The following is a 16,195-nucleotide window of genomic DNA, read 5'->3' as shown; positions in this document are numbered from 1 at the left end:
CTGAAAAAGGGACCACCAACCAACCCAGTGCCTTCTTAGCTCTGACAGTCACAAGTAGAGTCCTTGACAGTCGAATGAAAAGTACACGCAATAGAGAAATTTAAAAGCTTCAAATGATTTCCTTTGTTTCCCTTTCCACAAATCCCTTCACAACATAAATATTACTTTATCTTTCACACAACTGTTCTCAAATTTTACAGTCAATTCATTATAGTTTAATGAATAAAAATTCACTCAGTAGAGAGCATTGTTGTCTTCACATGTAAACACAATCCAAAAACTTTGAATAGTATTTATTTATATCTCATCTCAATCTAGAAAGGACTGGCAATAGAGATCAATAAAAAATTACTTACCTTTTCTTCCTTTTGCTAGATTCTCCACAGTGTTCATCATCACTAAAATCAGAGTCATAGCCTCCGTGACCATGCATCTATAAAGAAGTACAGTCAGTTACTTAGAATCTAAGTTATACATAGTTTTGGAAACAGAAAAGTTCAAATACAAGTTATCCTTAAAAGCCACAATAGTTATAAAGGACTGTGGTAGGTATACCAGGGGCTATCTAGCCATCTAAAACTCTCATTCACTTTGAAATAACAGACTTACCCTTTAGAAAATGAATCAATATTTTCACCTTAATACCAACAAGGGAAACTACTCTTTTACCTTGCCCTTTAAAACCAGGTCTAGAAGCTGCCAAGTCAGGACATACAAGGTTCAGCAATGTGTTACTTCTATTTGATTCAGAGTAACAGTTGCTGTGTATTTATCATCAACTTTGTTCCAGACATTATATTAGTTTCTTTACAAACACGGCTTCTAATTCTGCAAGTTAGGAACTATAACCTCCATTTTATAGATGAGGAAATCAAGGACAAAGTTAAGCAAATCAATTATACGGAGGAAATATATGGCATGGCTAAGGCGATCTACTCGATTCTTAAGCCTATGATCTCAACTATTACAAACTGCCTGTCTGGAATATGCTAACATTTTGATTACTGCTGCTGCTGCTAAGTAGCTTCAGTCGTGTCTGACTCTGTGCGACCCCATAGACGGCAGCCCACCAGGCTTCCCGTTCCTGGGATTCTCCAGGCAAGAACACTGGAGTGGGTTGCCATTTCCTTCTCCAATGCATCAAAGTGAAAAGTGAAAGTGAAGTCGCTCAGTCATGTCCGAATCTAGCGACCCCATGGACTGCAGCTTACCAGGCTCCTCCGTCCATGGGATTTTCTAGGCAAAAGTACTGGAGTGGGATGCCATATTAGACTTACTGGATTTGTAAATAGCACATAAGCAATTGATAAAAAAATTCCCCAACTACTTTCATGAGTTCCTTTTTCTTTTAAACCTAGTTTCTTCAAGGTAAACCACCTTGTCCTTTGCTCTAGACAACTTTCTCTTGTTTCTATTCATTTTTAAATAAAAATTCTTAGGAATACTAAAAGATCTCAATTGTCACTCAGATATGTTAGAAGCAGCTCCTGGTTTCAGCATTACATTGAATTTGGAATGTAAATTAACAGAGGAGGAAAGGATTATTTGACTATTTGTCATAAATACCAATTCATACAAATATGAGGAACCAGTCCAGACCAAATGATGTCAAATTTTAAAAATTCTAGTATTCACGACAGCAAGTACAGTAGAAAAAGGAAAGAACTTCCTAATCTTCATTGCACTAGATCCAAGACAAAAAATATGTTTCTAGTCATGGCTTCCTTGAATAAATTACTTCGTCTCTTTGGGCTGCATCTGCTAAATAAGGTGGCTGCATCAAACAATCTTTAAATCCTTTGAGTGTGATCTTTATTATTCCATTTCCAAACTTAAGTGTATGGGTGTATATTTCTCTTCCCTGTCCCACAGAACTCTAGAGGAAGGCCCTAGCCAAGGTTGAGATGGTTTAGGGCAGCTTCCACTTTACTCCTGCTTACATATAAGACACATCTGGATCTCACACACCTTTTATCATGTCAACTACTTGCTTCAGCTGTTCTATCACAAAGATTCAAACCTTACCAGCCTCTCACTCCTTATGGCCTCACTTTCTGCACACCCTGATGGGGGAGAAATATTGTCGGGAGCTTAGAGGTAAGTTCTAGGGTCAGCCTGCCAGAACGCAAATCCTGTCTCTGCACTTTTCATAGCTTTCTTTGAGCATGCTCCTTAACCTCTGGGAGCCTGTTTCCTCCTCTATAAAGTGAGGCTAGTAAAAGTACCAGTCTCACAGGGTTAGTCAATAAATGAGCTACCATATATAACGAGTTTTAGAACAGTGTCAGGTACAGTAAAACCCTATTAATGTTAATTACTCTTGCCGTCATCACCTTGTTCCCACACCCTCCTACCCTTGCACCCCGTCTCGTCTTTTATTTTCATCCATCGCACACTCATCTGAATTCATTGACTGCATTAAAAAGCTCACTCACGTTAGGCTACGAATCAACTGACAAGAACCGAGAGAAATTCGAGAAGGGAGACGCGGGGTGTTTCCAAAATCTGCCATTAAAGAAAAGAAAACAACAATCAACTAGTAGCATAGGAGGAACAAGTTTCGAGGTCCTTCTCCCCGACCCCAAATACACTCAAGGCCCGCCTCACACACCCCTTCCCCTCCTCCCTGCTCTGCCAAGTGCGCTCGCTGAGTCGTCGTTCCCTCTTTTGCCCACGTCTGCAGCGACAACCGACGGCCTGAGCGAGCCGCTGCAGCACCAGCCGCGTCGCCCCTGCTTGAAGCCTCTCCACAATAGCCACCACAGTTAGCGCCACCACCACCACCGCTCCCCGCCTCTCCCTACGGGTCCCGACTGGTCACTGCTTCCGGCTCGGCTAGGCTGCGTGTTTCACTTAAATGACACAGTACCCGGCGCGCAGACCTTGTGCTACAGCTAGAACAGCCCCGGGAAACAAAGGGACTGGAAGAACAGGGCCGGGAGGGAAGGCAGAGGCTTCCGGCTTCCCCGAAGTGGCAGAAATCGTTTTTTTTTTTTTCTCCTGGGCTTCCTTTCATTTTCCTCTCGGGAGCCCAGCATCTAATATCGCGTGGCACTGCTCACACTAAGCCCACGCCCCTCGTTTGAAAATTTGTTTCCTTGTAGGAAAAAAAACTCTTCCTGAATATCACTTGCCGTCCTCTTTCTAGTAACCTTAGTAACGCCTCCTCTCAGCACCCTCGCTGAGCGTCTCAGTCTCCGATCTGCCTTCTCCACCACCCCCCCCTCGCCCCAAAACGGTTCTCATAATTAGAACAAAAATAGCTTTTCATCGCTTCACCACCCACACAGTAGATGCCATTCCAAATGTAGTCCTGATGGCAGAGGAGCTCATCGAATATGCCAGGAGAGAAAGAAGAAAGAGTGGGTAGGGCCGATTTCACAGGCTCGCAAATTCTCTGCAGACAAGTGACTTGGCACAGGTGAAAGGGGATCTAAATAGTTACTTTAAAAAGAAAGAAAAGAAAAAATGCAGACGGGAAACATTTTAAGCTCTGCCGTGTTTTCCCTGTGTTTTACCTTTTCTAAATTACGATGCCCCATTCTGTTTTTGCAGCTTAGTTACTGGGTTCGTATCTTATCCCCGCTCCGGCTCATGCTATTCATCTGTGCTTCCTCCTTGGTACCCAACACGGTTCCTTGGAAATTACGCGCGTTAATTAGGTATTTGTTGAAAACTGAACTGGCATGCCACTGACTTTCACGAGGGGCTCATTATAGCAAAAACCTTAGCACATAACACTCACCACTTTACATCTTTTGAACTAAATGGTAGATAACAATATCTATCCGTTCAAGCCACATCTATCCCTGACAGTAAATTACAGATTCATCCTGCTTTACACATGCAATGAATATGATCTTAAAAATCTGTAAGTTAAATTATTGTAAATTCAATTTCAAAATTCAATCGGATTAAACTTCAATAAAACGTTTATTAAAATATTTAAAGCGGTACGGCAGAAACCAGTAAACGTTGTAAAGCAATTATCCTCCAATTAAAAATAAAGTTTAAAATATTTAAAACAAGAAGAAGCTTCATGATTTAACATTAAACCATATTGAATTATTTTGTCAATAAGTTCCTTTTTTAGTAAATATCTGAAGTATCTACTCAGTTCTTTTATTTATTATTGATAAAACCAAACACATCTGTGTGTGCTTGCTAAGTTGCTTCAGTCGAGTTGGTCTCTGTGCAACCCTATGGACTGAAGCGCCCCAGGCTCCTCTGTCTATGGGCTTCTACAGGCAAGAATACTGGAGTGGGTTGCATGCCCTCCTCCAGGAGATCTTCCAGACCCAGGGATGGAACCCACATTTCTTATGTCTCCTGCATTGGCAGGTAGGTTTTTTACCCCTAGCACTACCTGGTATTCAATTTACTTTCTACCAATATTTGATCTTTAATAGCATTTTCTACCATTCTTAGTGTTTTTTTGTCTGTTGCTTCATTTTACTCTTACAACAACCTGTGCTGCATGCAGTATTATTAGCCCCATTTTGCACCTAAAAAATAAAAGCACAAAACTCAGAGCCACAGGCCTGGTGAGAGGCTACAACTGGGAATACTTATTTCTCTACAAGACCCGGTTTTCTCTGTCTCTCTCTATCAAAATCTGTCTTTCTCTCTCTCTTTTTTAACTCACTAATTGCATGAGAAATAGCTTCTGGTTCTAACATTTGAAGAATTTCAGATCTGTTGTTACCAGATCATTCAGCCAAAGATTTGCATTTCTCTGTTTGAGGCAGCAGTTATTGAAAGAGAGAAAATAGAAAATGTATGTTAGGGATAGATCACATAATATGAACCAAAACCAACTAATAGAGGAGAGACAACCTACCTGATCAGGAAATCTCAAGTTAGCAATTACAACTCAACAACTGAAAAAACAACAAATATTTATCATGTGTCTGCTTTGGACAGAGCCCTGTCCTAGTCATCAGGGTTACAAATATGTAAAAGTCACTCCTTACTCTCCAAGGATGAATAGTAACAAAGAAAGAGTATATAGAAAAATAACAACAAAATAGTCTATCAATATGAAGTGCCTGGTAAATGACATGAACCTATGGTTTCCAATCTATAAAATATACTGTTTTAATGAATATGAAAATTTATATGGACACCAATGTTGTATAACTCAAAGCAAAAAATACTACAATAGGTATGCGGTGGGGGTGAGGGAAGTTGGTCCCCACTCCACTCCATCACCCTTCTCCCCTACACACACACCCTTATTCCCTGCCACTCCCAATGCCTGACGGTGGGCTGGGGTGGTGGGAATGCTGCTTTGGGAAACAGTATAGTAAAGAGCTCCACTTCAAAGTCAGCCAGACCCACAATCAAGTCAGGTTTCTGTCACTTTCTAGCTAGGAAATCTTGGTTGTTGCTGTTGTTTAGTTGCTCAGTCGTGTCCGACTCTTTTGTGACCACACGGACTGTAGCCCTCCAGGCTTCTGTGTTCATGGGATTTCCCAGGCAAGACTACTGGAGTGGGTTGCCATTTCCTTCTCCAGGGGATCTTCCCAACTCAAGGATCAAATACGCATCTCCGGCATTGGCAGGTGGATTCTTTTACCACTGGTCCACCAGGAAGGCCCAGGAGATCTTGGGCAAGTTTTTAATTAAGTCTTAATTTCCTCACCTATAAAATGGAAATAATAGTACTACCTATCTCATAGTGGGTTATGAGGTTTGAAACAAAACAAGGCAGCTAAAATGCCCAGAATGATGCATACTTCATATTAAGAATATAATAAATGTTTTACTTGAGGAAAGTAGCATTTATTGAGGAAATTATTTTTTTTTTTTAACTTATTGGCTGCATGTGGGATCTTAGCTCCCTAAAGTGAAGTGAAAGTCGCTCAGTCGTGTCCAACTCTTTGCAACCCCATGGACTATACAGTCCATGGAATTCTCCAGGCCAGGATACTGGAAGGGGTAGCTGTTCCCTTCTTCAGGGGATCTTCAAGCCAGGGATCAAACCCAGGTCTCCCACACTGCAGTTGTATTCTATACCAGCTGAGCTATCAGGAAAGCCTGGGATCAAATCCGCACCCCGTGCTTTGGAAGCATGTAGTCTTAACCACTGGACCACCAGGGAAGTTCCTGAGGAAATTCTTGTGATTTAACAATCAACTGCTTCTGGAGTATGGCCTAGAAACAGATCCACATTTATATAATATCATGATTAATGGCATAGGTTTAAGTATAAACTTCTTAGTAAATAGTTCTGAGCAAATTTAATACTATGGTAAAAAAAAAAAAACCACCCTCATTCCTAACTTGATTCACACCACACATATTAGTCGCCTTCAAAAATAACATAGGAAAACCTCTTCATGATATTCCAGGATCTCTTCCTTAGGGCAGGAGAGATTTTCTTACATAAGATATACAAAGGGCTAACCACAAAGTACAAACATAAAGAACAGGCTTCTGTTCATTTAAAACACTTTATTAAAAAGTGAAAAGTTAAGTCACAGAATGGGAGAATATAATGCAGTAGACACACTGTCAGATTATATGAAGAACTTGAAAAATAAGGGGAAAAAAAACAATAGAAAAGCTAGCTAAAGGCTTGAACAGACAGTTCAAGACGTCTGAATTGCCAGTGCACATACAATGAAGTGCTCGTTCTCACTAGTTATCAGAGAAATGAAAATTAAGAAAACAATGCACACCATTACACACTGAAGAGAGTAACTAACTGGAGAAGACAGATCTAGTACTGATGGAGATATGGTATGACTACAATAATTTTATGCTGTTGTGGGAATGTAAATTGGTACAATCACCTTGGAAAATATGTTTGATAGTATGTACTAATGCCAAATGTATATGTCCTATGTCTCATATGTTCCACTCCTCAGTGTACTTTCAAAAGAAAAATGTACATATATTCATCAAAGCACCTGGCTTAGAAAGCACCAGCACTACTTATAAGTAAAAAACTGTAAGCAACCCAAACGGTCAGCAGGATTAGAATAATTAAATAAATTGCAACATATTCACACCTTGGAATACTATACAGCAACAAAAACAAGTAAATGACAGCTATCTGCAGCAGCATAGATGAATCTCATCCATGTGATGCTGAACAAAAGAAGCTTTGTGTATGCAAAAGAATACCTATCGCACAATCCTATTCATACAAAAAATAAGGTCAAAAGTAATCTGTCTGTTCCAAGTTAGAATAATGATTCCCCTGGTTGGGCATACAGGAGGTGACTGGAAGCAGCCACAAGGCATAGTGGGAGGGGACTTTTGGGGAAATGGCAATATTAATATTCTGTTTCCTGTCCCTGGCATTCACTGCACGAGTGGTTCATTTCTACCTATGACTTGTGTACTTTTATGTTTGCAAGTTATGCTTCAATAAAGAGTTTATATTTACAAAATTTAACTGTTCTCAGAGGTTTGTAAAACTTTAATTGATCAATGGAAATTTTGGCAATTAAAGTGATTTCAGGCATGGCAGAACAGGCTGGGGAGTAGATAGATGGGATTTCCTGGGGTCTCAGAATTCACACCACATAAATGCTTGTGTAGTCAGAGATGAATTTCCTGTAGGCATAGAGATGGAGACAGACAGGGAGCTCTGTAAGTGCTGAGAAAGACTCTAGTCAGCACCCAAAGGACTGAGAGTGCCCGGGCCTTGAACTCTTGGCACAGTCAGCTGTACTTCCTGTACATTTATAAGCCAGGATCTGGCAGAAGGCAACTCTGCAACCTCCGACGTACAACTCAGCCCATGAACTGAGACCCAATCTAATACTTCTCTTTGCAATACAGTCAAAGGTCAGCCACTCACTTATGAAAGTGCCTGGAAGAGGCAACCGGAGCACGAATACTGTGGCTGGATGGACAATGGGAAGCAGAGTGGAAAGACAGCAACATACCGCTTAGCCAAATGAATTGATTGTCATTTTTAGGCCTGCTCCCAGGAGGCAAGAACAGAGACAGGATGTCTATAAAACCCCTCTCTGAGGTAGTGGTGGATAAGGAGCCTTCTGATTAAGAGATAGGGAGACACTTACCAAGTCAATGAGATGAGAAGCAGAGACCAGGGATATTAATGTCACTGGAAAACTGATGGATTTATGTTTTGTCATATAATATCTGTTGGTATCAAGATTTCAGGTCTCATTCAGGAAATTGCAAAGTGGGGAGACTCATTATAATAATGAAAGTTGATGGCTGCTGTAACTCTGGATCCTTCTTCAAGGGCTGACTGGGCCTACAGTCATGGGAAACATAATCCCCGCACTCACTGAGGCTATAGAGAGGGAAAGAAAACCTCTACCCTTGTAAATTCTTCTGGCTGGCCTAAACATTAAATTGATGAGATAGATTACCAGGAGAAAGTTATATTTAAGTACATATGTACAGGGTTTCATAAGAATACATATCACATGATTTCACAATTCATGAATACAAGTTAAATGTGTACAGGGCATGTTGTATAGTCAAGCGAAACATCCAGGAAAGTACGTCTGTGGTGTATTTAAGGATACACCCTATCATCATTATGTTGTCAGGCAACTGGATGTAAATAGTAAGCAATTTTCCTAAATAATGTCTTAATTAACGTATTTTCTGAAAGTAAAACCCCTTTTACTTTTAGCTCTCCTGATACTGAAGGTGATAATTGGTTGTAGGAAATGAAATACTTATAGACACAGAGATAACCTAAATGACTAGGTTCTGAGACACAGCGGTAAACAGCAGATGGGGGGGCTCATGCCTCTCCTTACTTGGGCCACATAAAAAGCAAGAGCACTCAAGTAATACTGGGATCCATAAATAGAACTTTCTCAATGGCACACTTTATTGTCAGGAATTTTTTCAATAGTATAGGAAGCATAAAATAGAAATGTAGGCCAGAATTGCTAGGGCAATCCATTTTTCTAGAAAAGTTAACAAGCTGAATTTTTAGATTCAGTATTCTGAGTTTTAACACTGGCATCTAATTCATGTTTAAAAATCAAAGCAAACACACTTTGGACCAAAGCACTTCTGTGAGCTGAATGCAGCCCATGGGATGTAGATTTCCAAGGACTAATCCATACACCTGAGGACTGCATTTTGGAGGTGGTAGTTTGGAAGCAGAGGTTCTGAGTCTGTCTTGGATGAATCTCTTGGTAATAAAACAGGCTCTTGGTAAGTCATGCATGGACACTCCTTCAAGAAAGGAATCAAAAGCCTTTGGAACACTTTGGGAAGGAGGCTCACAGCCTAGTCACACCAAGGGGTGATCTACACATCCCTGCACAGAAACATATATACCAACTGAGAAGCCCCAGGTGTCACCCAGACTGGGCACGTGGAACTCACATCCCAGTGCTTAGTGACGATGCTGAATTTTGCCTGAGCCCTTTGCTCCTGGAAAACAGTGCCAATTAAAGGAATTCCCCAGTTTTTATGATATGGAAAACAGCTTGCTGCAAAGAACCACTCTTTTCCATATGACTTAGATAAGGCTTAGATGCCCCCTGTTTAACCTATGACAAAGCTACACACAGACCCTCCAAATTCCCATTGTCTCATAAATGATGAGTTGAACTGCTCACCCCCACTGATCAATTGGATCAAGATGCTTGTTAACCAAACTTCAGTTCAGCTTCTTTCCTTCCTCCAAGCCCCTGAACTTTGGCCCACCCTCAGTCTGAGGCAGCACACAGAGAACAGACTGGCTTCAGCATAAAATTTTCTCTGATCTAATGTCTGATCATGCCACCCTTCCACTCCAGTTTCCCACATTTGCTTCTCTCTAGCCCTGTTCATGCCCCTCTATTAAAACAAGACCAAGTCCTTCCCTATCACAATAGTCCCTTTCCCGCCTGGCAAAATATTTTTGAATAAAAGTTTCTCCCAACTAAGTCCAGATTTGTTTTTTGTTTGACCGTGTCATTGTGCATCCTATGTTATCTTGCACAGTTTCTGACAATAAAGTGTGCTGTTGAAAATGTTGTTTATGAACAGAAGTACTATCTAGTGGATGATGCCCTCTCACAGGACAAGAATTAAGCCGTCGCTGAAGCATCCCCAAGTCACTGGACAGTGAGCTGCTAGACGTCAGGAGCAAGGTTGCTATCTGCCTTGGTTTCCATGATACCACACTCAGTTTTTCTTTCTCACTCTATATCTTCTCAGGATCTGATTTTCTGCAGGGTTGGGGCTTGATGTTCCTTTCTCCTTATGGTATCAGTCATTTCCATGGCTCAGAGGACCATCTACATGCTCATGTGCCCCAGTTTATAGCTTCTTAATGGCTTAATAATATTCATCATTATCTATTGATCTATATCACATTTGGTTTATCCATTCATCTGTTGACAGACACTTGGGTTGTTTCTACCTTTTGGCTATTGTCAATAATAATGCTATAAACACTGGTATACAAATATTTGTTTGAGTCCCTGTTTGAATTCTTTTGATACATACCTAAGAGCAGAATTGTTGGGTCATATGGGAATTCTATGTTTAATCTTTAAGAAATCACCATCTGTTTTCCACAATAGCTACCATTTAATATTCCTACCTTCTCCACATCCTCACCAACACTTGTTATTTCCCCCTCTTCTTCTTTTCTTTTTTTATTTATAGCCATCTTAGTAGGTGTGAAGTGGTATCTATTATAGTTCTGATTTGATTTCCCTAATGACTAATAATGTCAAGCATCATATCATGTGCATTCATCATTCTATATCTTCTTTGAAGAACTGTCTATTCAAGTCCATTGCCTATTTTTTGAATTGGGTGTTTTGTTGTTGTTGTTGTTGTTGAGTTTCAGTTCTTTATAGATTCCAGATATTCATCTTTTTTCAGATAAATGATTTGAAAATTTTTTTCTCCCATCATATAGGTTGTTTTTCACTTTCTTGATAGCATTTTTTGTTGCCTGATAGTTCTTGCTTTTCTTAAAATTCAATTGAAAAAGATATTTTTAAAGGCTAAAATCATGACTCTTGTACAAATATAAAATGAACACACATCAGAGATTTTACTTACCGAAGTGATGAGGCAATAAGCAAAATGTTACCCACCCCCCCCCCCGCCAGATCAAAGGAGAATGCAAAGAACACATATATAGGCAATCAGGAAAATTAATATAAATTTACACATGGATGCAAACCTGATCAATATCCACAGGGCAATAATCAGTTGTACCTCCACCCGACAAAATTCATTCACATTACTACTGACAGGAATCATTTGTATTGCTATCAGTTTTATATGACTTTAAAAGTTGTATAAAATAGCTCAAAGACATTGAAAGTCTCATAAGTTGATTGGGTGCTAGACAGGATACCTAGTAATTCACTTTGCCTTTTTCAAAGTCTTTCATAAATTTTCCTAATGCCACCTCCAGGCCACCCTACATTGTTATCCTAGCAGTGAGGTGAACCAGCTGTTCTCCAACTGTCTGAAGTCTTTCAGCACTGGGATAGCTACTGGGGGCAGTTAGCTCAGGTAAAGAACTAATCACTAAGTGCCAGGTGGTGGAGGTGTAGCTATCCAGCCACTCTGGCTACAAACCTGAATATTTATTGTGAGCCTGCATTATGCTACAAGCGTAGTGAGGAACAAGGCCAACTGGTCTCTATCCTCTTGAGGTTTACTGTCCAAATGGGGACAGGAAGAGCAAGTAAATAAATAAGTACAATAATTACAAACTGTGATAAATGCAATGAAGGGAAACAGCTTCCAACACAGAGAATCACCCAGAAGGGCCTATGGAAGTAATGAGGGAGTCAGGACTAGTTTCTCAGAAGAGAACATTTAAGCTGAGACTTGAAAGATGAAGAGAAGTCAACCATTCCGAGTGTGGAGCGTGGCAGAAAGCTAGCCAAATACCCTCTGCTCTTCTAGGGACAGGTCTGCAGCAGCTGCAATTACTGTTCACCCCTTGGGCTTCCCTTGTGGCTCTGCTGGTGAAGAATCTGCCTGCAATGTGGGAGACCTGGGTTCGATCCCTGGGTTGGAAAGATCCCCTGGAGAAGGGAAAGGCTACCCACTCCATTATTCTGGCCTAGAGAATTCCATGGACTGAATAGTCCATGGGGTCACAAAGAGTCGGACACAACTGAGTGACTTTCACTTTCACCTGCCTAGGTACACAGGAGGCAAGAAGGACAAGGCCTGCCATTCCAGTGGTGTTTTCAGCTGCCTTTGAGTCTCAGGTTCAAACAATTTCAAGGCAAAGAGAAGGGGGCCCTCTTCCCTTCCTCTTAGGTCCCAGTTTCCGTCTAAATCCCCCCTATCTGCTAAGTGAAGCTTGAAATGTCTTCATCATGCAAACATCAGTTAAAGCCAAGTTAAACAAAAAGAGAAAAAAAAAGGCTTTAAAAATGCAAATGAGTGGGAGAATTAAAATATTAGTGTAACTGTGTAAAATAATCAGCTCTTTTGCTGAACTGGTTTGATTAGAAAGCTTTAAAGGATAGGGATCTTTGAGGCAAGAGGAAAGACCAAGGTGATGTGGGCCGATGCGGCACCATAGTGAATGTCACCGGCCCCACTCATTTGTCCACGGTCTGTGCCACAGTTCATCATGTCCCAAAATCATGTCCTGCTGCTCTATGACTCTCACCAGGATGCTGGCACGAGAAGGGCAAGGCTGGGAACCATCTGCCCGAGTTGAGTGCTGCGAGTGGACGGGCTCACAGGGACAGTCAGGAGAGGGAGGAGAAGGCGGAGGGCAGAGTTGGGGCATTGATCTGGGCAGGAGACGGAGAAAGGCAGACTCAAGAGCCCACAGAGCCAGAGAAAAATGTTGTATCATAGCAACTGAGGGAAGTGTTTAAAGAAAGGAAGTGGCCAATTATGTCAATACAGAGGGACTGCATCTCAAAATGTATCTGTCACTCGGAACACCCACCTCAGAACCATGTGGGGTGGCGGGGTGGGGGTGTGTTATTACAAATTCAGATTCCTAGGCCTCAGCCATACCTGAACCTCTGTCACTGGAGCTAGTAATTGTCATTCTTTTAGGTGCTCAGAGATTCTGATGTATTTTCCAGGGTCGTGTTTAAGCATGTGGGATGTGGAATTAGAGCTGGGTCTGATTCTGGTTCTTTCACTTAAACTGTTGGGCAAATTATTTAACTTCTATGAGCCGTAACTTTTTAAACTCTCTAATAATACTTTCTGCATAGAATTGATATAAGGATAATCTTCACGTGAGATTATATACCTGTATGCTTCTGCTGCTGCTGCTAAGTCGCTTCAGTTGTGTCCGACTCTGTGCAACCCCATAGACGGCAGCCCACCAGGCTCCCCCGTCCTTGGGATTCTCCAGGCAAGAACACTGGAGTGGGTTGCCATTTCCTTCTCCAAGGCATGAAAGTGAAAAGTGAAAGTGAAGTCGCTCAGTTGTGTCCGACCCTCAGTGACCCCATGGACTGCAGCCTTCCAGGCTCCTCGATCCATGGGATTTTCCAGGCAAGAGTACTGGAGTGGGGTGCCATTGCCTTCTCCAATATACCTGTATATATATATACGCAATGCAGTGCTTAGTACAATGCCTGGAACACAGGTGGAATTCAATGAACATTAACTGCTATTATTATTTAATAAAGAAAGGTCACTTGATTTGGGGAGAAGGGTAATTTTAAAATTTCCAGATAGCTTCCGTAGAGCAGCTCGGGAAATTTCTGGGAATTAGAAAGGAAATACATGGATAAGAAGTAGAAGCAATGAATGAAGATCAAGTTCAAGCTCAGGAAAAATTTGCAACAGGAGGAAAGACATTTGGGTTGCTAGTTAGAACTGGGTAATGGTAAGAGAAAGGTATTACTAAAATAGCAGTGATGGGAGGGTTCTTAAAGGATGGAGTAAGGGAAGTTTCAATGGTGCAGATTGAAAGCACTAGAAGAAAAGAGATTGAGAGTAGGAGCTAGTCCGGGAGAAGATGGGAAGATGGTTCAGAGGGCAGGTAGTTGGGGGGAGTGGGGTGGGAGGCAGGGAATACAAGTTAGAGAAGCTAACCCATTTCACCTGAAATATGAGGAAAGAATCCAAGCAGGGGTTTACAGAGTGTGGACCGTGGTCCAGCAGCATCAGGACCACCACAGTTTATTAGAAATGCAGCTTTCCTTCTCCACTCCACACAGACCTACTGTGTCAGAAACTCAGGGCGGGCCAGCAATCTGCGTCTTTATAAGTCTTCTAGGCAGTTCAGTGCACCTGGAGTTTGAGAACCACTGAATCAGGGCATAGCTGAAAAGGCAGAGATGTCTGAGACAGAACTACGTAGTGCCTTAGGCAAGACCACTTGCTGAGTGGTAAGGGCGGTGAGGGGACTTAGTGGAGGCTGAAGGCACGGAGAAGGAGGTCTGGACACCTGATGTAGGTGAATGCACAAGAGTCAGATGTACACACAAGGACTGCCAAACTACAAGACGCCACAAAGAAGTTTAGGTTTTACAATGACAATGCATCTGAGTGGACTAGGAAAATAACGCAAAGTATTCAAAGAGCAGGGTGTATGGACAGAGGAGACTGGCAGGCTACAGTCCATAGGGTTGCAAAGAGTTGGGCATGACTGGAGCACACACGCACACACACACTGAGATATTTATGATATTGAAAGACTAAGCATTTGCCCAGCAATAATAGGGGAAAAGTTAGCAGAGTCCCAAGGCATTCATTAACACTTTGTGAAGACTATGAGAAAATGAGAGAAAAGATCCATGATACAATGCTGAATGGCTGCACAACGACAATTATGTTTGAAAAAAGGCACTCTTGGGGGAATGACTGGAAGTTTTAAATCCACAGATTACCAAAGGCCCCTGAGGCCATGGCTATGGCTATTAGACTTGCCCTCATGGAAAGGAGGGGCTGTTGTTAGATGTAGGTACCCAGTGAGGGGTGTCTGGATTAGCTGGGCTTTAATCTGGAAATTGACTGCTGTGGGGTAGTGTAGGGGACCACGCGCAGCTTTCTGGCGGTGGCAGTGGCACAGAGCCAGAGCAGACAGGATGGGAGCATTTACGCTTATTCAGAGCTCCTGAGACCATGGACTTGTTTGGAGCAGAGAAATGCTATGGAGGATACCAGAAGATGGCTTTGAAAACCAGCACGATGACATCTCCCAAACCAAAACCTGGGACCCAAGACCCGCCAAGATTACAGATGCCCCTAGAACTGTGGGCCAACATATTAGAATCTGGGCACTCCAAGGTAGTGTGAGACCAGGGCCGTCATGTTAGATCAGCAGTTCCAAGAGATCATTTACAGTTGGAGTCCTCAGTCCCCAGTCATCTTAGAGATAAGGAAAATAAAGGCAAGGGAAGTTTAACATTTTGTGAAAAGCCAGGGCTTCCCTGGTGGCTCAGTGGTAAAGAATTTGCCTGCCAATGCAGGAGATGCAAATTCGATCCCTGGGTCAGGAAGATCCCCTGGAGAAGGAAATGGCAACCCACTCCAGTATTCTTGCCTGGGAAATCCCATGGACAGAGGAGCCTGGCGGGCTGTAAGCTATAGGGTCACAAAAGAGTTGGACTCAACTTAGACATTAAACAACAATAATCGCACAGCTTTAATGCTGCAAAGGCCAAGGCTAAGGCGAGGTCACCTGTTTTAATACCATGCTTCCTGGATGAAGGACCCAGAATCCCATGTTGAGATGAGATGCTACAGGTAACAGGGACTCGTAATAAATCACCACACAGGGTGAGTAGAGTGTTTGAGGGAGGACAGTGATGTGTGAACAGGACAGGAAGAGTCTGAAGGGAGAGGGTTATTGGGGGGCCAGCAGCAACCTCTGTGCGTGGGGCCAATTAGGGCCTGGGCCTGTTCCTGTCTGCGAAATGAGACAGGAGAGAACCACAGAGAGACGTGCTGTCCCCCATGCCACACTTTCCCCAGTTTCTTTCTGTCTGCTCCTCAGAACTCACTTCATTGCATTCAAGGCTTATCTGTGGACCTCACTCAGCACAGACTTCGGCCAGCGTGTTGGTCTTTTAGACATGTTTTTGCTTGGCCATGCTCTACACTCTTCAGGGCCAGTGCTATACCCATTGGGAACTAAAAGGAATCAAGTCCCCTGTAAACAGTGAGTGGCTCTGAATTTAACAGCTTTCTACAAATGATGTGGCATTTAAATAGGAAGCTGAGAGGCCAAGGTGTCTCACCCAAACACCACTCTTTAGGTCTCAATTCCAGCACTCTGATACACCCTCAGGCC

At 42.2% G+C, this 16,195-nt stretch overlaps 1 protein-coding gene across 3 annotated transcripts in view; it reads right to left on the bottom strand.

Annotated features, from left to right (window-relative positions):
* The window catches only part of LOC113884606 (protein FRA10AC1), an 80,090-nt gene that overhangs the window by 39,951 nt on the left and 23,944 nt on the right, over nt 1–16,195 (bottom strand). The window contains exons 1-3 of one of the 3 annotated variants that reach the window (XM_027529274.1): nt 2,612–2,822; nt 2,436–2,505; nt 357–433 (exon numbers count right to left, since the gene is read on the bottom strand). In XM_027529274.1, the coding sequence (XP_027385075.1) occupies nt 357–433 (77 nt within the window). In that variant the 5' untranslated portion in view covers nt 2,436–2,505; nt 2,612–2,822. Of the gene's footprint in view, nt 1–356; nt 434–2,333; nt 2,400–2,435; nt 2,506–2,611; nt 2,823–16,195 lie in introns of those variants that run through there. The other 2 variants (XM_027529276.1, XM_027529275.1) reach the window with 2 other exon arrangements.

The sequence above is a fragment of the Bos indicus x Bos taurus genome, chromosome 26 (genome assembly GCF_003369695.1).
Source record: "Bos indicus x Bos taurus breed Angus x Brahman F1 hybrid chromosome 26, Bos_hybrid_MaternalHap_v2.0, whole genome shotgun sequence".
NCBI classification, from domain to species: Eukaryota; Metazoa; Chordata; class Mammalia; order Artiodactyla; family Bovidae; genus Bos; species Bos indicus x Bos taurus.
This window is presented reverse-complemented; position numbering and strand designations above follow the sequence as displayed.